Genomic DNA, 25,476 nt, shown 5'->3' with positions numbered 1-25,476 from the left:
AAGTGATTCCGCACTCGTTTAGTATCATCAGGGACACCTTTCAAGGCAGCCATTCCTTCCTTAAAATGTTTTACACATCAGTGTGAAAGTGACATTCAGACCATCATGCACTGTCTGCTGTATATACATAATTATAGTCACATTGCAGTATATAGATTGAACCGCAAAGTTGCATGTTGTCACAGGGACGCATTTAATGATGAACACAAATTTGAATGAGGCAATAAATTATACAATCATGCATGGTGGGTTATTATTATTAATAATGGTTTGCTGGTAATATCATAGATACAATGTAAGCAGCTAGAGACTATTAAAGCTAGACAAAGTGTACGGTGGTTAAATGAGTAGATGAAGTGTTTAAGATGTTCAAGACTCGGCTCTAGTGGTGGTGTTTCGTTTGGACCTTCTTAATGTGGATGTCTCTCCCACACTCTCTCCCCCTGACATATCCATTGAGGGGGGCGTGTCTCCTAAGCGAGAAATTTTCGTGGGACGAGCAATATCACTCAAAGTAGACTCTGGAGGGAAAAAACAGTTCATGCATGTACATGTACAGTATATGGCCTTCGGTAAAGAAGAGACATTAAACGCTATGCTACATCAACTTGCTCTAGATCAAAGAAGCTCCAGGTGCAATAATGATTATTATGGGGTCCAAGGTTATATGTACAGTCAAAAGCAACTAAAACTCATTTTACTAAAAGTCAAAGTTCGCAATCAATTATTGGTATAGAACTTTGAGCTCTGTTTTTGCAAAATAATTATACGAAATGCATGTTTTTTTACCAGAAGCCTTTACTATAGCACCATAAACATGTAGACTTGCAAAAAATGATTTTTGTGGCGCTGTAATTAGGTTAATTACACATGCTACATGATAACAAATACCATTCAAGATCTTGAGTGATCTCTTTTTGGCCCGGCTCTGAGAGATGGCCCCAGGGCGAAGAACAGCTATAGCCCCTCCAGTTGTCCGGCCCTTGTTCACTGGGGCAGTAGAGGTGTGCCGATGATAGAACATAAGTGAGTCCCAGCCCTGCGTCTTCTTGTTTTTGATAGACAGCATAAGTCCTTCGGGAAGCTGCTGGTCAAGGAAAGAGACGACCCCCTTTTCCCCGGTACGATCCAGAGCCAGGAGACGATGACTGAACTCGTTGAGGACCATCAGGAAGTCAATGTTGGGGGGCGGGTCCATATCGTCCAACTCATCTAGAGTGAGGCTAGAGTCCAACCCAGTAAGAGCAAACTGTATCCCCTCCCTAAGTAAACACGTACAGAGGAGGTGAGTCATATAAACTGATGCATAGATCACGCTTGACAACACACATACAAGTAGCACCGTACAGCATTGTATTGTGGCACATACCTGTGGATTCCAACTAGAGGTCGCCTGACTTTCGTTGGCTCGAATCCCATACTCATTGCGAACTTCTTAGCCAGATCTTTGATCTCAAACCATTCTCCTGACAGCTGATCTACATAGCCATTCTCGTCCTTGTACTGCAAGAAGGAGTTTTTCAGGCAAGTGAACACTGTCCTGTACCAGGAGATGGGGCTCTTCTCTCGGCAGCGATTCAATGAGAACTTGATGAGGTCTCCAAAGTTGGGATATTGCTGGGGGGATGAGAGGCAATAGAACTTGTACTTTGCAGGGCTTGAAATTACAGTCTGACACCCGGTCATTATGTGCACGTGACAGATCAATGCATGTGTTAGTCAGACATTTTGTCGGAGCATACAATGTACATGTAGAGCTAGCCAGAGATCGCTATAGGGGTTAGCTATTTTAGCACTAGTAAGAGCCCTTGTCAGAGTTCTAGTAGCTCAGAACAAGAAGTGTGGATAAATGGATCAGTGAAAATGACCAAGAATTACAAATTGCCTCATGGCTGTATATTGAATGTAGTTAGCTAGCTGAGAGCAAGCAAACTATCTGTTTGTTCTCTCTCTCTGGCTGAAGGGTCTCTCACTTTGGCTGGTGTGTCTCTCTCTAAGCTATCAGGCCTAAGAAACTTGAACGAGTTTATTGATGGCTCAAGGAATATTTGAGCGTCCAACTTCGACGATCATGCTGCCAGCCTCATGCACAAGAACCAATGACTGTGCGCCTATAATTTTCTGATTTGATTAATTAGAAATTATATAGCCAGTTGATTGAATGTCAGAGCAAATTACATGTTGGCGGATCAAAACATTAATTGGACTGACATTTTGACAGTCATGCTAATATTTTTAGCGCGAGCCCTGCTTTGTACGTACAATGTATATGATGTTGTGTGAATTTTTCTGCTTGCCTATAACTACATGCAATGCAAGCTGTACATGTACGTGTATGCGGGTCACACACACGCACACAATAAGCATCAGATGTCCTTCGAAATATGTTTAACTATGCATGTACATTGATGGTGACACTCACTTTAATGTACTCTGCCCAGATTGGGGCCAACTTCACCATGTCAATAACGTGGTACATGCCTAACTTGAGAAAGGCTGCCAGCTGGACTCTCCTGTCATTAAGACGCTCAGCCATTAGCAGGGCCTCCTCCTCAGAGTCTGGCTCTGTGTCTTGCTCATCCTCCGGGGAATTCAGGATCTGGTGGACAATATAGTCCTGGAGGGGGACAGCTGTGCTTCACAACATCATTTTGTATGAAATTATAGTGAATGTGAATTTGTTGTTCCCATTTATTCAACAGCAAACAATAAGAACAAGCCATTTTACAGAGCACGTGAAATGTCCGGAATATTTACAACAGGCATGCAGCTGCACCACAAGCTAGCTGAGTTTTTAATAGTAAAGCAGTATGCATTAGGACTAGCTATAATTATAGGTAAACCCTGAGCTAAGGTGAGGTGCATATGGAACGTATTGTATATATAGCGGGTATTTTTGGTGATTTGGCGAATCAAGTGAATATTGCCGAGTTAAAAATTCGCCAAACACACCTGGTAATGTATCCCATACAACACAATCATCAAATTAAAAATCGCCCATTACAGACCTGCCAACCTCTAATACTAAATTTACTTGAAAATCAAAGATTGTGTTTGAAATTAGATGTTTCTGCTTGATCAATTAAAAACTCATAAAAATACTTTTCAAAAAAGTCTGGTAGAGCTGACATCATTATTATTAATTTCCTGTTTATTTTGTGGGTTTTATGCACATCCTGCCACATGGCTCAGATTTTCCAATATTACTTCGGTTTGCATCTATAATTGGAATGTTTACATGTGCAGTATTTAGAAATCAAACAAAAGTGTTTTGTGCTTGAAATTAGACCCCTTAGCCGGGATACCGGGAAGAGAGACAATTTTGAGGGATATTCCTGGTAAGACCGGGATAGTTGCCAGGTATGATATTACACTTTAATTGCCTCGTTCACCAAATAATCATAATGCTCGCCATAATTATATACTCGCTCTATACGGATGGTACATGTACATTCACTTTTCAAAGGATTGTTTGGATATTACCAGAGTGTCCGCTGTATTAGATTAACAAAAATTTCCCAGAAAAGTGTCCGAACGTTCGGTTTACAATTGATGCGAGTTGTTGTGACGTCGCATTAACTAGTAATCATAATTGCATGCGTGTCCCACCCCCAAAACATTTTATGCTTGTTAGCACTACAGTAACTGGTACATGTATGTTTGTATTGTGTTGCACATGGTAGTCATGCTAACGACAGCTTAGCAACTGACTAACCTGTATTGAGTCCTGTAAGTAGAAATCTGGTTCATATACTAAACCAGCCAGGGCAGGTTCCTGGGAAGCCAAATGCCTTGAGAACACTACCAAGAGGTCAGCAAAGGTCACAAAGGCCTGACGTTGGGCGGGACCTGTTGCAAACTTGAGGAGGTGCTCACAGCTCTTGAAAAGCTGCATCATTATCGAGCGTACCTTCCGAAGAGTTTCCTGTGTGTATGGGTGTGTGTATGTACGTTACACACTGCACACGATATAAGTAACAAAATAATTAGTGCAGTCAAATGTAACGCTTTTTATGGATATTGCAAAGATGTACATGTAGTATGTACAAATTTAATTATTGGTCCATCACCTACCCTTTCATATGTGCCAGAGCTTTCCATTTCCTGCATTTCCCACATGACTTCGTGTGTCATACACACAATGGCATTCTCAAGCACCTACAATAACGGCATCATTCCCTACACACAGCCACCATTGCTACACACCTTCTCTGAGTATCCCTTTCTTGCTCCCTCATCCAATAATTTTCCCATCTCTTCTGTGAACTCAAACCGACCAATGTCAATATGCCTGGAGAGCAAAGAAAAAATAGCAAGCTAAACGTTGTCTTGTTTTGGGGTTAAAACTCGGTGGCCACCCTTTAAGCTGACAACAACAACATGACCCTGTAATTGTGTTATATGACCTGCATGGATGGTGTAATTGAAACAATCTACTTTCCGGTACTTCTAGACCATCCTACACGTACATGTACATGTAGCTGGCCGTGTGAACATATGCAATGCCACTAAACCATTTGGTGTTTTGTAACTACCATGCAAATGATGCAGAGGTGAAACCGTGCAGAGGTACAAGTATATGACATTTGAAACACACTTGTAAAATGTGGCCAATCTTCTAGTGCTGATGGATATAGCGAAACAATCCTCATCTTCTTCATCAGTCTGTGTGCATGGAGATAATCATATCAGATGAGCTTGCAATCAATGTTGTACATGTACTCACCAGTGTGTTCTCATCGGCGGCTTCTAGCTGTTGTTTGAAAGTGTCAACCATCTCCTCCATGAGCACCTTGAAGGCATGTTCCTACACACAAACAGGTACAAGGGTTACGTGGTGAGTCATGATCTCCATTATGAGACTCACAGAAGTGGAATGGAGAGAGAACTCTGGGTCCATGAGATATTTGAAAGTGAGGGCACATTCAGTCAGAATGTCTGGGTCGTGATGCATCATGATCAGTTGGTGCATGTGAGTCAGCAGGCTCTCTAGTTGCTAGAAAAGGAAAGAGTCAGATAGTGTGAGAGAATAAGACGGCTCCAGACAAACCTTTTGGAGCCTACTCTCAGCATACAGCTCCAGCTCAAATTGACGAGGAATATTCGCAAAATTTGTTGCATTCGGCGCAGTTGACCCAAACTAAAGAAAAACACAGTGAAACGTTAGCGTTGGAGATTATGGGGTTAATCTTTACATAATACATGTAAGAGTGATAACATGTTTAGCTCCACCCACTAACCGAGGGTTACCGTGGCATGAATACAATGTACATTGTAGCTACATATGATTATACATGTACATCAAGAGCGCATAAAAGAGAGAGAGAGCGTGTAACTTATAATATGCATCTGCTACAGTGTGGGCAGAATCCAAAACCACTACTTATAAATACAATAATTCTTGAAATCACTCACTGCTGCATGTGCATGGAATGTAATACCACTTGACCATAGTACTATTTATACATGTAATAGTGGTTTTGGATTCTGCCCGTACTGTAGCAGACGGAAGCTACACGCTCTCTCTTTTATGCGCTCTTGATGTACATGTATGCATAAAGCTTTCAGCTAACAAAACGTATAAGTACTGGGGGAGATACATTGTAAACTTCCGGTACCACAAGACAACGTACCTTTTGTATTAATTCCGGGAGAGTGTTCATGAAATGTGTACTCAGCTCCTGCTTGGAATCCTCCATTGCTCTTTTCTCTTTGTTTGAGATGACCTGGAAAGAGAAAACAGCGCTAGTGTCTATAAAAAAAAGTCTAATGAGTTGTTAAAAAACTACTGAGTCTACACTTGTGCTACAAGAGTACACAATTATACATTACATGACTGTACATGTACATGTAGAGAAGAACTGTGATGTCGGAAACTAACAACTACCGTGTAGCGCCAAATTTTTAAGGACCAAACATTTTTGTGGATTATAATTTCAAGGATAGAATTCACCTTAACGATAGTCACAAAGAAAGAGTCAACGTTATACTGTAGCCTGTTAAGACCTTTTGGAGGTGCGTGCCCAGCTACGCCCCTTTACACTACCGGAAAACTAAGTAAAATGTTCAAGGTTCAAGGTCAATCCACGAAGTAATTATGTACTTGAAAAAATTAATTAATGTGGCGCTATACATAATTACGTGTTGTTAGTAAGACCAGAGATTGAAGAGAAGGGGATATGAAACTAGATCACGTGAGCTTATGTGCTCAATGTAAAACAGAGTAAAAAGTTTAGGCACTCCGCGTTGCTATAAAAATGGCCGTTTAATTTGTAAATAAAACAAAACAGGCCCATGGGAAGCTGGATGACTCACTTGAAGAATTATGATCATATAATTGACTAGCCACAGATTGTTTTAAAATATATTTGGTGGCAATAAAATCCAGAACGCCAGATTCCCTGGTTTATTGGCTATACTAGCCTTTGTGGGACTGTAGCAGAAAGCAAGTTGGTTTTCATAAGATGGTTTAGTGATGAGTTTTAATGTTAGCTATGTATTCTATGTACTGGTGCCTGTCTCAAAGGCTAGATCGCTCTGATGCTGAAAGTATAATCGATTTTTAGTGTACAATTTTGCAAAATTTTGCTCCAGGACAAGTACAAGAGGTCAAAAAAGTTGAAGTGATCGAACAAGCTGTCTCTTGGCTTTTAGCTGAGGAGCTGTTGCACTTCCCAAAGGTCTACTCTTGCATTTAATATCAACTTTGTTCTATATGTATAGCAGCAAGTCCAGAGATACAGTCCCACAAAGTATTTTACATGATTTTACATAGAAATTGCAGTAAAGACAATGTGCCACGCCCATTTTGGGCAACACAGATTGTATGTACACGTCATCAAGTTTCATATCCCTCTCTATTCAATCTCTGGTAAGACATAGCATGAAGTATACAGGCACAAGCATGAGGGCGAGTTGATTATATATATACATGTATGACGACCCCTTACCAAAGCATGCCTCGAGACTACGCGACCGTGTAATAAAAATAACGAAAGGGACTGTATGACTTTTATTACACCTTTATAACCTTGACAACGTGATATAAAAATGTATTCTCACCCTCCCCTTGGCCCTTCCAGCTGGTGGGTTAGTGCCAGTGGCTCTCCTTATGGCACAGGACATGATTTCTACGAGCACAACCTCCTCTGTTTCTGAGAGTTTGATGCCACACTTGTCATCAAGGAGCAGCGTAGTCATGGACTCCCAGTCCTGTGACAGAAACATACAATACAGCTGCTGACATTATTGGTGATACCACCTGTACATTGTACACACGAGGAAGCAGTAGAGCAGAAAAGTTAGTAAAAAAGCAAGTGAGTATAGTGTCCTGTGGGCCTAACTATCCTACTTGCATATAGTGCAATGGGTGTACATTGTACATAATAATATACAAACACACGCATGCACTGACTTGTAGCACATCAGTGTAGTCCCAGAGGCTGTCCACAAAGTAATTGGAGTGGTCGTGGATTTTAACCTCAATAAAGAACTTGACCAGCTCATTCAACATGATTTCTCTGTCAGTTAGCTTCCTGTGACCTGTGTGTAGAGATAAACAATGAAATAGTTGAATATACTGTGAAACGTTTGAACTACAGCTTCTGAAAAGCAACGCACCTTTCGGCACTTTTTTGAGTTTGGCCTTGCGCATGAAGTCATCACTGAAAAGGTAGTTCACAGCAAACTGTCCGGCTGCGTGAGCAATACCTTTATTCTCGATAAAGATAAGCTCGCACACCTCCTGACATTCTTCTCCATCCAAGATGCTCAGGTCTGCCATGTGCCCCAGAACGGCAATGGCACTTGTGGCAACATTGTCGTCGATGTCAAGACGCATCGACATCAGTCTTCCCTACATGTATATAGACAAAGAAGGAGTGAGGATTGGTACATGTGGTACAAATCAGCAAGTACATGTACTAGGCTACAACATCGTCACACAATCCGTAATTAAATTGCTTGACATCCACAGGATTATTTGTTTCCTTCAAAACAGCAGATTTGGCCCATTACAGACTAACACAAACGTAAGCCACACAGCCATACCTTGAATCGCTCAGTAAACAGTTCCAAGTGTGGAGCAGTGTCCGAGTCACCGTAAAGAGCCTCCAGTGCCTTGATGCATGCCAGCCGCACCTCTCCTACCTTGTCGCAAAGCATCCAACCAATATACTTGAGGTATGAATCTGCCAGAAATTTGATACTGAAAGCGAAAAGGGCGAGGCTCATAAGACGGTATAGAACATTAATTATTATAGGGCTTAGCCAGCTACATTAGTACAGACAAAATTAATAGAAGTACGTGTACATGTACCTGTAATCCTTGAGCCAGACACCGAGCTCATTAATGCACAGAGCCCTGATCTCAGGCCTTACATCTCTGCAGCGATGCACAAAGATACTCGAGAAAAGCCCCTTCATCCAGTCCTCCAGCTCCAATTTGTGCTTCTTCAGCTCTGTTTGTTTTGACAGCAGAATCTCCAAGGAAGCCAGGCCAGCCTCGGTCTTCTTAGAGAGCTGCCGCTTGCGTTCAGCTTCCACTTGAAGCTACAGACACGGAAAAGGTACCAGTACCCGAATAAAGTTTAAGATGGCATTCGAAGTTTTATTAAGGTTAATGGGAGCAAAATAGGGTGAATTTGTACATGTAAGTACGCATACACAAAGTCACCTGTGTGTTGTCAATATCAGAGTTGACAGAGTTGGCAATGGTGACCAAAGCACTGACGAGCTTGACGCCGGCCAGAGAGGAGGTGTGTCTGAAGGCCCTGACCTGAGAGTCTGTAAACCCTACTGTCCATGCTATCAGTGTGGCCAACATGTACTCATCGTATAACGTGCTGTGCTGGCACTGTTCTACCACACGCCATATGAACTCGCAGAAGTTGTTCTGTGGAAAGAGAACAATGGGCTTGTCAGTGTTAAATATAAAAGACTGGTGCCACACAAATAAAATGTGTGTACCTGTCTCGATGTTTAATACATGTACATTCCTTACAGCACACAGCTCCACAAAAGGTATACAGTGAGCGAGTTTTCGCAAAGGTCGCAAAAGCAAAATGAGCAAAGGAGAGACATACAATTAGCACGCAAATTGAAACATTTAAAAACGCAATAACGCTTGTACAATGTTGTTCACAGACATAATTATTAAAATACACAATGTACACACACTCCGTGTACCTTGAACTTCTTCTGTTGAGGGCCAGCCATGGTGAGAGGGTAATCATAGGAGCTCTCAGAGAACTTCTCGGTGAGCTCCTTGGTGGCCTTTGTAGTGTCACTATTGAACATCTCCTCTGTGATTCGTGCCTTACAGCCACAGCAGCGGACAAGGAACTGCACCAGTTCCAACATGGCCAACTCTGCGTCTCTCTCGTAGCGGTCGACCCACTCACTGGCCACACTCTGAGGCGTGGGAGAGTTATGTGTGTTGCCTCACGAAAATAGTGGAAATATATGGGTTTTGACCCATTTTAAGGCTACAAAAATGTCATGCAATTTTACTGTGTTGTTTTTGTGCAAGTTGTAATAATTATGTCACACGATACTAACATTACTCCATTGGTATTTCAGTCCCATTACCGAAGCGTGTTAAACCTAATCCAAGTGGCGTGCTTCACTAGGAAAAATACCGTTTGTGTAAGTGCAGCCTATAGTGTAAACTTCTAACTACACAGTTAAACAGGATACAGTGTAGATTCTAAACACACTTTACATGTAAATGTATGGGCAATGTAGAAAAATGAAAATGGTACAGCAAATACATGTACATGTACTAAATATAGCTTACCTTTACAGCACTCTTTCCCGAGGATATGGCAGTAAACATAGCCTCAGCGTTAATTAGCGGAGAACCTTTCCCAGAAGTGGTAGCCTTGGCTGTCACTGCCTTGCGCTTGGCAGGTGTGATCTGCAATTTTCGACCTCCCCTTTTAGGACCCCGTGGGGTTGTGGCCTTAGGCTGAACAGGTGACTCCTCCGACTGGGTACTGGTGTCCATTGGACTCTCAGTATCACTTTCCGGAGCACTTGCTCCCACTGACTTCCTCTCACGAAGATTCCATCTCTGAAACAGAGCAACAAACAAACAAATGTTACATGTACATATGTGCCGTCTTTCTTTTAATTACAGCGCCACCGTAGAGTACTGAGTAGCTGTTTCCACGAGGCTATTGTACAGTATATCAGTTGTACATGTAGCCCTGATTTTATAAGGCCGCGTTATATAATTTCTTTTCTAAGCGCCATTGGCGTTCAATAATTGTGAACTTGGTGCTTCTATTAGAGTGACGTTGTAATTACAAAAAAGACGGTAGAAGTACGTACGCATGGATGTCGCTGTGCTTGTGAATCATGTGTGCATTATATCAATGAATTTACCCTTTGTGTGCCTTCAGTGGAGGGTGTTTCCTGCACACTGTTGGTACTTGGGGTGCCTTGACCAACGCTGTCAGCAGACTCTGTAGAGGTGTCCATTCTGTACGTACGTACAGCTAGCTAGCTAGGTACAAGGTATGATCCCGCCAAGGACCCTTGACTGTAAAGATCGTCTTCAGAATAAACACAACCAACAATCGAGGGCGGCTGAATAAGTTTTTTACAAAAAAGTTGTGCAACTCAGCATGCAATGCCCCAACCGCTTTATCTAGCTTCAACGGAGTCTTCAACTGGGTGCCTTTTTATGTAAGTGAGTCAATGTAGGAGTTCATTATAATTATTAAGTGTCATAATGTTATTTTTACGAAAAGTAACTCTACTTCTTCGAAATGCATGATAATTAATAAATAGAAGGGCCTCACTAGCACTGATAAGGCCACCTTCTAATATTATGCGCCACTTGGACATTTCGGCCATAATTATAGCACCATAAAAATTCTAGTTTCGCTAAATCAAACAAGTACGGTAAAAAAATAGTTGCGTTTACATGTGTGAAAATGTAGCTGACTTTGCAGAGTCTGGGTCTCTGAGATTGCAGCATTTGAATTAGTTGATTCGAATAGTAATCTAAAATTTGATTACCAGACTGTTCAATATACAAGTGTCCAGTTGATTGTGCAGTGTGCCTGTTGGTTATATACAGTGGAACCTCCACCTCCAAAGAACAATGATGGCCAAGAGCCCAGGTCCGGATTGAAACTACAATGACTTCAATGTAAAGCAACTTCTCAGGAGTGACCACCTCTCTACTCAGTATAACGAGCAGCTTTCTAGTCCCCAACAAGCTTTAGCAATGGAAAATAACCTCCCAGAACGGACAGCCACACCCAAAATTATCAGAAAATTATTGCTGAGATATCAATATTTTGCACAATCGTGAAAATGTAACTGTATATAGTTTCTTCCTATATAAACTTTTCAAAGCTTGAGCTAAAGAAGCAGTTACATGTAGCAAAGCTCCAAGATTCATTTGTAGCAAGAAATGACTCATAGAGCATACATAGCTGGCAATTGAAACCTCCCAAGGAAGACCACCTCTCTATAACGGCCAAAAGGCTGTTTCCCAACAGGGGCAGGGGCGTAGGCAGGAATTTGAGGAAGGGGGGGCTGAGCTGTTAGGGTGCGAAATTTTTCGTATACCGGAAGCTACACCCCCTAATTAATGATTCATTTCCGGGAAGTGAACTCTATATCCTGCCAACAATCAAAGCTATAGCTAGCTAGTAATAATTATAGCTATAATAGTTTTAGTCTACGTGGATGACGCCTGGCAAATTCATCAACAATGTCTTCATCAGTACTCAGGCTGGCAGTACTAGAGCTTGCCCTTGAGAAGTAGCGGTCCAGTTTCTGTGACATGTTGCTGCTTTCAATCAACCTTCTCAATCAACCTCTGTGGTAGATTATTAATCAGTTGCACAGTGCATTGCGCATGTGCAAAGAAATAGCCACACCTTGCATAGCTAGCTCTTGGACTAGCCTCGATTCCAGCCCGAGTTGTTTCTAGCTAGGCCGACAACTAGGGACATGCTGTTTGTCTGCCACTAATCTATACCAGTAATTCCCTGAAGACTCATCAGAGAAGGTGGGGCTCTTAGTGTGGTTTTTGCAGAGAAAGGGGGGGCTCCAGCCCCCAAAGCCCTCCCCCTCCCTACGCCCCTGAGGGGCGTATAGCCAGGGGGGGTGCTAGAGGTGCTCGAGCACCCCATGCAACCAGCCTGATTCAAGTATACAAGTCACAGATAAATGTATCTGATTATCCAGCTGAGCACCCCTTCTCTTCCAGATCTTGCTGCAGTTAGGCTGTTAGCTATAGCTAGTATAGCCTCAATTGGAGACGGATCGGCCTGGGAATAAGGCTATATTTTATAGCTAGTATAGCAAGGAAAACGATTCAGTCTCTAAACTGTGAGCTATTCTGGCTTAAATCTCTGAACTAGTTCTCTTTTGTGATCGTGGCCAGCTTCTCTATGCAAATAAAGGTGCAGATAAGTTAATTATGACATCGTAAATAATAGGTGTGGCTTCCGCTTAACCAAATTTCGGCGCTGCGCGGCTAAAAATCAGGCACATCGCGCCCTTTTTCATCTATAATAGCACCCCTTTCTCCAAAATCCTGGCTACGCCCCTGCCCAATGGTGTCCGTTTTATGCAGGAGGTTCCACTATAGTTGTGTTTAGTTGAGACTGCATGCATGCACGTCGCAAAGTTTGAATATAGTCCTAGTTCTGAGTCTTATTCCATGATTTGCCATACCAGATTGTTCGATACAATATAGATGTATCCAGTTGAATTTGTAGTGTCTGCATGAGTCTGCATGTTTGCGCGTCATGTTAGTTCTGATTCCCCTTTTCACCATTATTTTTGTGCTATATAATTATGAAGTGTCCAGTTGACTTTGCAGCGTCTGAAAGTATGTTCTTCATTATAGTTGAGATTCAAATCCCATGATTTGAGTAACTCCAACGCTCGATACAAGTGTATACATTAGGATGATTTGCAAAGTATGAGTCTGTTAATTATAATATTATAGTGTTTATAATTATAGTTGAGATTGCAGAAATTGAATTAGCAGACTATAATTATAATAGTCCTATTCATGCATGCAGTTCCAACTATAATACTTCCATGATTAGACATGTTTAGGTGACTTTGCAGACCATGTGTCCGTTGGTGTGTCCTTTAAATCCCGTGAATTGAATACTGGATTGCTCGATAGTAGTTTGCTTTGACGAGTGTTGCATACATGGTATTTTCGTCTGTTGTGTTCAACAGAGACGACATGCAGCGTTTGAATTAGCTGACTAAGTGCTGCATTTCTGTGATTATAGACTGTTCGACTGTTTGAAGTGTTGAGCTGGTTTTGTAACCTCTGAACCTGTTGATTACATGCAGTATCGTTTCAGTTTGGATTGCAATCCTTATTGGAATGTTTTGGACATGTCTGTAGCTCATTTTGCAGAATCTGAATCCATTGGTATAGTTCCGCTTTTAAGTATATTGATGGTGTTTTGGTAAGCTTAGAATTTGATGATCTGAATGCTAATACCGTATTACTAGAATATTTTGCGGGTGAAAAACCCTTCGCGAATGAGCCAAATCAGCAGAAAATTTGATGACAAGGATCGTGTGTATTTACTTTAGGTTTTGCGGATTTTTTTGTTGCGAATTAATCTACCCTCGCAAATTTCGCAAATGTTTGATGCTCGCAAAACATTCTAGTAATATGGTAGTGTTCAATTGTAGCGTTTGGCTTATTGGTAGTGTAAGCGTTTGTATCTGCATGTCGATTTTTCAGAGCCTCGACCTTAATGTTTCTTGCAAGAAGAGAGCTTGTATGTTGCAGGTAGGTGACTGTTCAGACTAACTATAGTTCATCCATACATGCAGAGCTGTCACCTGCCCCAACAGAAGCACGTCCTCGCACTTTATCGACCCCGTTGAGTAAAAATTTACCCACACCTCCTCACAAGATGACACTAAACGATTTTTCGCGTATGAGAAGATGAGAGAAGAGGCTATACCATTGGTGAGCTGGTTTTTAAGCTAATTTATTGCATGTTTTACCTCAATGAACCCTGTTTCCCAACCTACAATGCTTATAGGCCACTCCAAGTGGACATTAGTTTTAGTTTCAATTAACTCCTTTTTTTTTGCAGATACTAATGCGTTTGAGTGAGGATATAGGATAATTTTTATGAGGTCATACATAGTCATATTTCGTCACTTTTCACTACAGCAAGGGCTTTAACTCGTCATCGATATAAGAAATACACACATGCACTATTGTCTCTTTATTTTCTCTCCATAAGAGCAACTTGGGCTTGGGTGTAGAAAAGTGGTGCTATGGTGATAGATGTAAATCGGCGACTGTAATAAGTATAGCCTTTCCAAGCAACAGCTGATCAATGTCTGCAAATCACATCTGTAAACATACTACGGCTATACTACTTCTATATACATGTAGCTTAATTGCATGTTCGGTTCTTGTTCTTGGCTAGCTGCTATGGTAGCTCTTGGATGGCTGTATGAGTTTATTTGGATTCATTTTGATGTAAATGTCTTCTTGTTGATCTTCTTCAAAGCACGCTTCTTTCTTTATACCACCCCCGTCCATAGGTGTGTAGGAATCTGAGATAGGGAATCATTATGACCAGAAGAAGATTACAAATTAACTAACCTTTTGATACAATATCGGACTCTTCTATAGCAATGCTTTACTTATATACTTTCCAAAAAGGGTTCCTGCATGCATGTGGCTTGAAAAACAAGCAACTTGACAACAACACAAAACAAATTATTAACAAGCATGCACATGCATGGCTAATTAACTTCTGTGTATGCATGTGCGAACTAGCAATTCAAGTTTCACAATCTCTACAGCCATGAAGAAGAAGGTGGAGCCATAGTGAGCCTCGTCATCCCACCCACTATTGAGCCGGCAACTACTTTTCAGAATCTATATTGGCTGGTCCTCCCGGGTCACGTGTTCAGCCCCACGTTTCACTCACTAAGGTGGGTATCCGTTAAAGCCAGCTCTCACAGACTACTGAGTAAAAATAATTACAACGTATATTACGTACCGTGGATAATAGAATTTGCACTGTTGTAATTTTGTCCTCCAACAGAAAACAATCATTACAAATCATTATGTCCCACAATTAGTCTCCCATTCTAAAATGCATGTAGTATGTAGAGGATTGAGCGCCCACATCTCAAGTTGCTGTACAACCGCACTCAAAAAACAGTGTGGTTAATTATACATTATGTATTGCAGAAGCACATGCGGTAGAATTTCTGATTGTAGCCTGCCTGCCTTAGTTCCCAGGCCGATAAAATAATGCTATAAGGTCAACCTAGCGTTATTTTAGAGACAAATCGGCCTGGGAACGAGGCTAGCCTTAGCCATACATGCATGCATGGTCATGTCAAACCACATAGTTTACACTATACTACTAGTGTTTGTGACGTAGAGAGACAAGAACGAATTTATATGGTTTGTACAATTATAGTAGTTGCTTACTCCCCTTCATGTACTCCTGATATGCTCTATAGAAGCATAAACACATTAAAAACATTTACGTGAGCAGGGTGTCATACAGGGGGGGGAAAGGGGGGATATCCCCCCCCTATCTCCAATTTCTCCCCCCTTTTTTGCTGGCTGAGGGTCCATAGCTGGCAATTTTTTACATACTATAAGGGTATTGAAATAACAGTTGACCTTTTTTTTAGCAAAATTTTCTGGTTACTTTTCTTATTTCCCCCCTCTACTTCAAAATCCTGTATGACACCCTGGTGAGTATAATATAGCTGCACATAATTACTCAACGTACTATATAGCTGTAATCTACACAGCACGTACACTATATATAAGTCAAGTCCGAAAGCAGTCCAGAAGTATTCCTTGAATAAGTCTCTTATAGCATCAACCCACGTGCTTCTTGCTGTTCTCGCAAAGGTTGTCTAGATCATTCTGGTCCATAATGCAGCCAGCTGTCTGCTATTCGGGGTTGCATGCAAGTACACTAGTTAGATAGTAAAAACAGTTGGTACAAGGTATACTGTCCGCTATAACAGAGGGGCGGTTCCACTGTATATCACATGGTTTCATGCACTGTAATACCGTATAAACTGGATTATTAGCGCATGCGCTCATGCAAAGCTCTATACGCTGCAGTCATTTTTGAGCCCCACCCAGTAACCTGATATCTCTGTGATGAGAAGATTGAGAGCTGATTCGTAAGCTAGCTAGAAAGTGAGCAAGCAAGGCAAGCATGCAGGCAACCCTAACTGGATCTATATCATAACCATTATGTACATGCATGCATGCATGCATGCATACAGTTCATATAACATATTGAAGGAACTGGAACAAAAGGGTCCAATTCAAGTCCACTTCATCTCATGTCTCACATTCTCTCAGCATGATTAGAGCATGCCCAGAGAATCCTTCCAGATGGATCTCACCAGCTATAGCTACCATGCACTGTACCAGCCAGCTAGCTCACAGACAAAGGAAATTAGCTGAATAACATAACCAATATCCTTTGCATAATTGGAAAAGAGCGCTTCAATTTGAGTACTGCAGTTGAGCATGATGCATGCGCTTAAAATAAAGATACGCTTATAATCGAGCAAGCGCTAATAATCCAGTTTCTACGGTATATATGCCATACATCCCTCGTGCCCATGTTATAACTATAATTATATAATTGACATACACTACAAAGTAATTCATCTTGTAGTGTGTTTGTATCCTGCACCTCACCTAGCATCGCTCCAACTAAACCACCAATTGCTGCACCGAGAGCAACACCTGGCGGACCGCCAATCAGCCCAATCAAAGCACCAACCCCAGCACCAGCCGCACCTCCACCTGTTCCACTGATTGTTACACGTTGCTGCTGATCTGCTGACTTCTTAAGATTATATTTTATTACATCATCCTCTTTTTTTTCCTTCTCGATAATCTTCACCAGAGTGATTCGTGCCTCCTCTGTTGGCATTGTCAAAGCGCATTGAAACCAGAGATGCGTAAGCCAGTATTCAATTCCTGGTAAATTTGGCCTCCTAGCGTGCCCTGCTGGAACTATCCTAATGCCGTGGACAATTTCCTGCGGTACTTTGATATCATCAATCAAAATTAATTCTATCTGATCTTTCCATTCCTGTATTTTCGCTTCAAATGCCTTGGCTTTATTTTTCTTAGATAAATCATCCCATTCCGCATTGAATGCTTCCATTACCGTATATGCTTGATCAGGAGCCGCGGCTACTAAATGTTTCATTTTGCTGGAAGAGGAGGCTACAATTCAAGAGGGGCCACTGTTCAAGAGCGGCGTTTATTAGCTCCAGATAATTTAGTTTGTCATCAAAAGTTGTTTTCACCTGCATAAACTTGAACTCTGCCATGAGAAAGTCTTTGTGAAGCACTAACAAGCTGCTACTCATAGCTACGTACATGTAGCTAGCTGCTAGTAATAATTTTTTTGGCTGCCACGTGCAGAAATGCTAGAGTCAAAGTTCACTGAGGCTACTATTTGAGAGCGGCTACTAAATGTTTCATTTTGCTAGCAAGGGAGGCTACTATTTGAGTGCGGCCTTTATACAAGAGCGGCCTCTGATCGAGCATATACGGTATGTTGGCATATGTCAGGACAATGATGGTATTTTTCCAAAATTTGGAGCCAAATTCTTTTGTGAGCTTTTCCATTGCTACCACGTCTGGATTTTCATGGCCTCGAACAAACCTCCTCTCAGTTATTTTTATACAATACATCGTCAGGTCAGGTTGTGAGCATTTGAGCTTGATCTGCTGAAGATATTGATCTTGGTCCGTGGTACCATCTTGTAGCCCAGAGCTGTCCCAAACAGTTATCGAGACTCCATTTCTATTCTGTCGATACATTGTTACTTCAGTAGTACACCTTGCCTTAATGCTTCCATCCTCTTTTGCTGCACAATCATCGTCAACTTTCAATCCCAAGATTGCATTTGTTAGAGTGGATTTGCCGCTATGAGTTATCCCTGTCAAAAGAATGGAAATCGATCTTGCTGGAGTTGTTGTTTCTATCTCAGTCAGCACTGCATCAATTTTTCGTCTAGATTTTGGCGTCAGAGAGGCTGCTGCTTTTCGGATTTCCTCATATTTGTCTTCATTGTTGATGGGTCCTTCGTTCTTATCAGTGCTTACGTCATCCTTAGCCGCTGCAACATTGTTAAGCAAAGCATCCTTGCATTCAGACATTGAGATATCTCCCTTACTGGCCATGGCTTCAGTGTATATAATATAGAGGCTAACTTCTCGCTCATGCAGCTTACTCTTATTGTCAGCAGGGTGCAGCATGTGTGTTATATGGAGTGCATGTATAATTATGCCCATGAATATATCCAATAATTTATAATCAAATATAAAGCCTGTCACAACTGTGCACCCAGATGTGGAGTATCCTGCTAGTAGATCTACCTTGCATGGCTATACTAACAAACATGTTTACTTCATGCATTTGTGAAAGTAGTGTGGAATAGCTATAGTGTAGTATACTCATTTGTATAGTATACTATCTAGTAATTCTATCAGAATAATTATGATGTGGAAGATACAGATAAGCCTATAATTATATTTATACTGAAGCCCAAATTAATGCCATTACATTGCTCTAATACCACTTAGTAAAATTAGATGTAATAATGCAGAGGGCTTTTTGTTGTATGGCAAAATTAGAAGGTTGATAACCCATTGCAGTCATAAGTATATTATTCTAGTGCATTGGTAAATTATGATACTATAAAGCATATGGTTGCCATGGTTATATGCATGTGTCTTGTGTGAACTGTAGTATTGCTAAAAACATGTATTTGCAGGCATGCAACAAACATGTTTACTTATGTGTGTGGCTATACTCACAATACTATATACTCCACATACCGGCAATAATCAGATATTGAATTTGAAATGACCACTGTAAACATGGTTACTCCTGCATGGGTGCAGCATATAGGCCTCCTTTGCAGTTTCCCTTTTTTTCTGCTATGAAGCATATGGTTGCCATGGTTATATGCATGTGTCTCGTGTGAACTGTAGTATTGCTAAAAACATGTATTTGCAGGCATGCAACAAACATGTTTACTTATGTGTGTGGCTATACTCACAATACTATACTCCACATACCAATAATCAGATATTGAATTTGGAATGACCACTGTAAACATGGTTACTCCTGCATGGGTGCAGCATATACCGCCTCCTTTGCAGTTTTTCTTTTTTCTGTTCTCTGTCACAGAAAAAATACAAGGGAATTGGAGGAACAAAGAAAGAAAGAAGGGGGAGACAACGAAAAGGGAGAGCCTGCCCCGCTAAGTCTGGTGATCTGATACTGAGGTGCCCAAATTTAATTGAGTGTGGGCAAGAGTAAACCGCAGTACCGTATATAGCGGGTATATTTTGAGGGTATAAACTTTCGCGGAATGACCGTTCGAAATGTTTTCGCGGATTTAATTTTTGCGGAATTGCAGCCTTTCTGCAGCATACATGCACGCGATATTAAATTCGTGGGTATAAATGTTCGCGGTATAGATGTTTGATCAGCGAAAACCACAAACATTTATACCCTCGAAGTATATACCCGCTATAATACGGTATCTGTCCTCCAGACACACTGTGACACAGTACTTGGAACGTATTTACCAGGAAAGAGGCAAAGCAGTGTGTGAAGCTACAAAACAGTATATATATAGCCAGTAGATCTGTACAAGATGAAGCATGAAAGGCTTAGAGGACTACTGTATATAAAATGTCTCCCTTGTCACAAAGGACCTGCAGCTCATGAGCATAAACATAATACAAGAAGAGCTCAAGCTGATTTTTCTTGAAATTGAAATTGAAAAAGAAAAGTGTAATTTGTAAAAATATTTCGTCAATCGCACATTATTTTCCCCAATGTAAACATTGATAACATTATTACCATCGTTCTATCTTGTTATACGTTAACTGTGACTAAATATGACTTACCTTCACCAATAGTTTTGAAAATGCTGCCTCCAATACCAAGTTGTAGAAAGCAAAATTTGTATCAAAAGAAAGTCCTTAGTGAGATCTACTAGAAACAATGTGGATTTTGGTGTGAACTCATTCTAGCGCCCTGATTGTAGCAACTTTATAGAAACAAATGCTCAAAAAACGTGAACATTTATGATTTGTATGCTTAATATACAAAATACGTGATAGCAGCCCTTAAATATACACTTTGTTTCTATATTGCATTGTAGTAAGATTTGATACTAAGATTGTACCATGATTAAAGTGATTGTTGGAGGCAGCATTCTTTGGTTAATGTAAATAGCAAGTTAACGTACACACAAGGCAGTAACCATGGAAACGAGTAATCATTTTGATCCATATTATACATATGTAATCTCGGATATAAAAGGTACACAATGACGATTGCAAGCCTCATTTATGGCCTATAATTATTTGTGAAACAGGGACCTTTCCTGGACAACTCACAGCAATAATTATACTTGAGCCAAACCGTACAGATCCCTTAATTCATGTCATCAGAAGGTAATTAATTAATGTTTCAGTTAATTCTCCAAGTCATATAAGTACAATTGCCCTGGTAAAATCACACTATCAAATTCTCAAGTCAGTTGAAACTAAGAAGGGCAGCCAAGTTTATCCCCTCAGATATTACAGCAGAACTACAGACTACAAGAACTCAATATAATATATGCTCTCTCTCTCTATAGTGTTTGAGCTTCAAGACCTCTTATTCCTGTCAAGTGTCTCAAATATCCACCAGACTTACCTATTAAAAATCGTGGGCGTGGCTGCGTTTTAGCTGATTCAGCAATAATTGCTGGTCCCAGTCCAGAGGAGGTCGGACATCACTTGAACTTTGACATTCCAGGCCAAATTGCTTTTCGTTTTTGCTGACTCAGCAGTAGCGTCTACTGTACTTCTCTGCTAGTTAGCCGCCCTCTAAAAGTTGGGCGGCCTAATCACGAGTCTATGTTATAGAGGGCGACTGATTCACGAGACAATACTTCTGCACGGTTTCTGTCGCTAAATCTGTTGACAGCTAGTTGTGTTTGGTGTCTATTATAGTTACTGGACCTAACCCTATCAGCACATAATAGCCATACTAGCTAGATCCGCCTAGATCCAGTCATGTTCTACTGCTGAGTCAGCAAAAACGAAAAGCAATTTGGCCTGGAATGTCATTAAAAGGTCATAATTAGTGAAAGTTCAAGTGATGTCCGACCTCCTCTGGTCCCAGTCCTTAACCTACCTGAGATGTTGCAGCAATAGCTATGAATAAGTATAATGCTATGCTGGTTCACTCTAGGAGGCAGTTCTATGGGTTTTACCAGGAGCACTGCATGTAACAACAACCATTTAAATTATTCATGACTCAGTGTATATTAGTCCGAAAGAGCTATATTATATATACACAAGCATGGGTACAGTGTCTTTACAAGTGTTTTCATTGTGCAATATTATATCTTCGTCATCCTGTAAAATATTCAATAAGCACTCCTGCCAGGGCTCCTACAACTGCACCAGCTCCAGCACCTACTGTTGCACCCATCGGACCAGCTAAAAACTCCCCGAGTTGGAATCCAATACGGCCGCCATCCTTCATCATGCGTTTCATCATGCTCTCTGATATAATTAACGGCTGTTCCTCCAGTGGTTTCTGAAAGTCATCATTTTTCACATCATTTTCTCTCTTGAGACGATTCTTGTTTATTTTTAGCATACTGAGGCGAGTTTCTTTGTTGGGAATTGTGCTCACACACTCGAACCAAAGGAGTGAGAGCCAGTAGCCAAAACCAGGAAGTTTTGCTTTGCGGTAGTGCCCAGCTGGGATCACTTTAATTCCATCTACGACATCTTTTGGAATCTCAATGTCTTCTATCAGGATCGCTTTGATCTGTTCTTCCCATTCTTTGATCTTGGCTTTGTAGGCTTCTTCTTTCTTCTTTTTCGACAAATCTTCCCATTCCACATTGAATGCCTGAAGAGTGTTGGCATACGTTAGAACAATAATAGAGTTGTTCCAAAATTTTGGGCCAAATGCTTCGGTGAGTCTTGTCATAGCGACTACATCCGGATTTTCCAGGCCACGGACGAATCTTGTCTCACAGACCTTGATGCAATAGAGTGTAATGTCAACTTTAGAACAATTTTCTACCATTTGCTGGAGATACTCTTCTTGATTTTCTGTGCCATCTTGCAATCCAGGACTGTCCCAAACAGTCACGTTGATCTTGTCTCTCATCGTTTGATACTTAAGCACTTCGGTTGTGCAACGTGTTGTGATGCTTGCACCTTCTTCAGCCAGCTTGGTACCCAGAATTCCATTTGTTAGCGTAGACTTTCCGCTTCCTGTTTTTCCGGTCATGAGAATTGAAATAGATTCTGTTAGAGATGATTCAAGTTTTTTTGCAAAATCAAAAACTTTTTTCCTCCCCGTAGGTGACAAATTTTTGATTACCTCTTTAAATTCTGCACTCTCACTGCCGATACCAGTATGGTCCAGATCTTGGTGGCTTATAGATTCGCCCCAAGTAGGAGCACTGGCAGCCATGATAGTTTAGGATGTGCTAGGTCTAGCTTATAAATTTTTGAAAAGTGCTTGCATTCACTGTCTATATAATACCTTAGGTTTATGCTACGAATTCCTTAATGTACACTTTAAAGACTTTTGCATGCATGCTTACAGCACCGAATTTCCCTTATGATGTCATAATTAAAATTGGCTGATTTGGCTGGCTATAAGACTATACTGCTTGTCTATATATTTGTGGATGCTATATCAGTAAAATAAACACATAAATCTATGTACATGTATACAATTTGTATTATGAAGTTAATTGATGGTCGTGTTACATGCACTTTGAGAATCTTAATTCCTTTATGTTCAACAATTAAACCTTTAATGTTCCACAAATGTATGTAATTTAATCACTCGAAACCACTTACCTGCCCCTTAATTTTCTAGCGTATATTCGTAGTGAAACCGCAATTCAAAAGGACTAAGTGCTTTCAAACCGTAGCACTGAAATTCAAATCGCGTATGACACTTATTAAACAACTTCTCCATGCAAGCAATTTGGTCGTAGCCACTTACGAAGCATGATTACATACCTTCTGAAGTAAAATTTCTCTCTATTACTGGGCTCTTGGCCACATTCTATAATTATAGTATCTTTGAAGGCTGCTATTGTGGGCATAATTCTATATAATTATTATACTATATACTAACCATGAGGTCTTATGCATGTGATCTTCAATCTGTGTACAATTTGCATCATGTAATTTACAGTGTGGAATACTTGCGCATGCATGCATGCATGCGCTTGCAAATAATTATACCAGGTGGCGTTTCTTTTTCCCTGCGGCCTGGCTACTTGACTACATGCAATTACTACATGGTCTAGCACTGCTTCACTCCAATTCCAGTGCAGTAATAGTACACCATAATATATAAATAATGTTATGCATAATTATAGGGTTATAATTATAGGCAAATTATACACAGCATAATTATAATTATCATACACAGCATGCATATCTCTTTAGTATTGACATAGACATGTACGCTAAGAAGTAATTTTACAAAAGTTTTCTTCAGCTTGTAACGTGTTTGTATATTCCTCCTGCACCTCCACCTACCATCGCTCCAACTAAACCACCAATTGTTGCACCGAGAGCAGCACCTGCCGGACCACCAATCAGCCCAATCAAAGCACCAACCGAAGCACCAGCCGCACCTCCACCTGTTCCACTGATTGCTACAATTTTCATTACACTACTACCGCCCACTACAAGTGGCTGTTGATCTGCTGATTTCTTAAAATCCTCTGCTGTTACATCATCTTCATTTTTCATTCGCTTCTCGTTAATCTTCACCATAGCGATTCGTGCCCCCTCGGTTGGCATTGTCCAAACGCATTGAAACCAGAGATGCGTAAGCCAGTATTCAATTCCTGGTAAATTTGGCCTCCTAGCGTGCCCTGCTGGAACTATCCTAATGCCGTGCACTATTTCCTGTGGTACTTTGATATCATCAATCAAAATTAATTCTATCTGATCTTTCCATTCCTGTATTTTCGCTTCAAATGCCTTGGCTTTATTTTTCTTAGATAAATCATCCCATTCCACATTGAATGCTTCCATTGTGTTGGCATATGTCAGGACAATGATGGTATTTTTCCAAAATTTGAAGCCGAATTCTTTCGTGAGCTTTTCCATTGCTACCACGTCTGGATTTTCACGGCCTCGAACAAACCTCGTCTCAATCGTATTTATACAATACATCGTCAGATCAAGTTGTGAGCATTTGAGCTTGATCTGCTGAAGATATTGATCTTGGTCCGTGGTACCATCTTGTAGCCCAGGGCTGTCCCAAACAGTTATCGAGACTCCATTTCTGTTCTGTCGATACATTGTTACTTCAGTAGTACACCTTGCCTTAATGCTTCCACCCTCTTTTGCTGCACGATCATCGTCAACTTTCAATCCCAAGATTCCATTTGTTAGAGTGGATTTGCCAACACCAGTTTTTCCAGTTAAAAGAATGGAAATCGATTTTGCTGGAGTTGTTGATTCTATCTCAGTCAGCACTTCATTAATTTTTCGTCTAGATTTTGGCGTCAGAGAGGCTGCTGCTTTTCGGATTTCCTCATATTTGTCTTCATTGTTGATGGGTCCTCCGTTCTTATCAGTGCTTACGTCATCCTTAGCTGCAACATCATTGTTAGGCAAAGCATCCTTGCATTCAGACATTGAGATATCTTCCTTACTGGACATGGCTTTAGTGTATAATTTGTTTAGATAGAGGCTAACTTCTTGCTCATGCAGCTTACTCCAGGATGCAGCATGTGTGTTATAATAATTATTATGGAGTGCATGAATATTATGTCTAGTCTCTACGTCATATCACAACTGTGCAACCAGATGTAAAGTATATCATTCTAGTAGATCTACCATGGCTACTAACAAACATGTTTACTTCATGCATTTGTGAAGTAGTGTGGAATAGTGTAGTACTCATTTGTAGTATACTATCTTGAAAGCTGATAGTAATTCTATATCACGGGAAGATAAGATAGGCCCATGATAGTGAATGAATGGCATAATAATAAAAAAATTATTGGCATTATAATATTATTGCTCTAATGCCACTAAAATTAAACCTAACAATTATTTCAGAGGGCTCATGCGAAAATGAATGTGTAACACTTTGCAGTAGGCGTGCATTATAACCATTGCAGTCATAAGTATAAATCCAGTGCATTATGGTAAAATAATTATGATACTAATGCACTGGTTGCCATGGTTATTGTCTTGTGTGAACTGTACATGTAGTGCCAAAAATAATATAACCCTGTATGGTCAGGCATGCAACAAACATGTTTACTTCATTTGTAAATGTGTGCAATAATTATCTATACTGGATACCTCAATTTAACATATTCACCTTTGCATTAGTGTGCAATAAGATTTTAAGTTGGTTGATAATGCAT

The 25,476-nt window shown here is 40.7% G+C and overlaps 3 protein-coding genes and 1 long non-coding RNA gene across 4 annotated transcripts; 1 reads left to right on the top strand and 3 right to left on the bottom strand.

Moving 5' to 3' along the window:
* Positions 1-152: 152 nt before the first annotated feature.
* LOC135337822 (cohesin subunit SA-1-like) lies at positions 153-10,548 on the bottom strand. The gene is made up of 21 exons (XM_064533808.1): positions 10,387-10,548; positions 9,797-10,072; positions 9,187-9,411; positions 8,675-8,893; positions 8,318-8,550; positions 8,050-8,206; positions 7,621-7,855; positions 7,415-7,542; positions 7,063-7,212; positions 5,634-5,726; positions 5,051-5,140; positions 4,868-4,996; positions 4,727-4,807; positions 4,598-4,665; positions 4,207-4,291; positions 4,075-4,158; positions 3,716-3,925; positions 2,423-2,617; positions 1,370-1,617; positions 892-1,262; positions 153-521 (listed from the first exon to the last, which is right to left on the bottom strand). Exons 1-21 carry the CDS (start codon positions 10,480-10,482, stop codon positions 370-372), a joined length of 3,525 nt encoding a protein of 1,174 aa, XP_064389878.1. The 5' UTR covers positions 10,483-10,548; the 3' UTR covers positions 153-369.
* Positions 10,549-10,605: 57 nt separating this feature from the next.
* LOC135337864 (uncharacterized) lies at positions 10,606-15,524 on the top strand. The gene is made up of 3 exons (XR_010395337.1): positions 10,606-10,689; positions 13,834-13,972; positions 14,827-15,524. It is a non-coding gene; the product is annotated as an uncharacterized LOC135337864 (long non-coding RNA).
* Positions 15,525-21,327: 5,803 nt separating this feature from the next.
* LOC135337846 (GTP-binding protein A-like) lies at positions 21,328-22,670 on the bottom strand. The gene has a single exon (XM_064533850.1). The coding sequence runs from the start codon at positions 22,533-22,535 to the stop codon at positions 21,453-21,455; it is 1,083 nt and encodes a 360-aa protein (XP_064389920.1). The 5' UTR covers positions 22,536-22,670; the 3' UTR covers positions 21,328-21,452.
* A 758-nt stretch (positions 22,671-23,428) lies between these two features.
* On the bottom strand, positions 23,429-24,852 carry LOC135337843 (uncharacterized). Its single transcript, XM_064533846.1, has one exon. It carries the CDS (start codon positions 24,758-24,760, stop codon positions 23,579-23,581), a length of 1,182 nt encoding a protein of 393 aa, XP_064389916.1. The 5' UTR covers positions 24,761-24,852; the 3' UTR covers positions 23,429-23,578.
* Positions 24,853-25,476: the final 624 nt, after the last annotated feature.

Source organism: Halichondria panicea, chromosome 6, assembly GCF_963675165.1.
Source record: "Halichondria panicea chromosome 6, odHalPani1.1, whole genome shotgun sequence".
Taxonomy (NCBI): Eukaryota; Metazoa; Porifera; class Demospongiae; order Suberitida; family Halichondriidae; genus Halichondria; species Halichondria panicea.
Note: the sequence above shows the minus strand (reverse complement) of the source record. Positions and strands in the feature narration are given on the sequence as shown.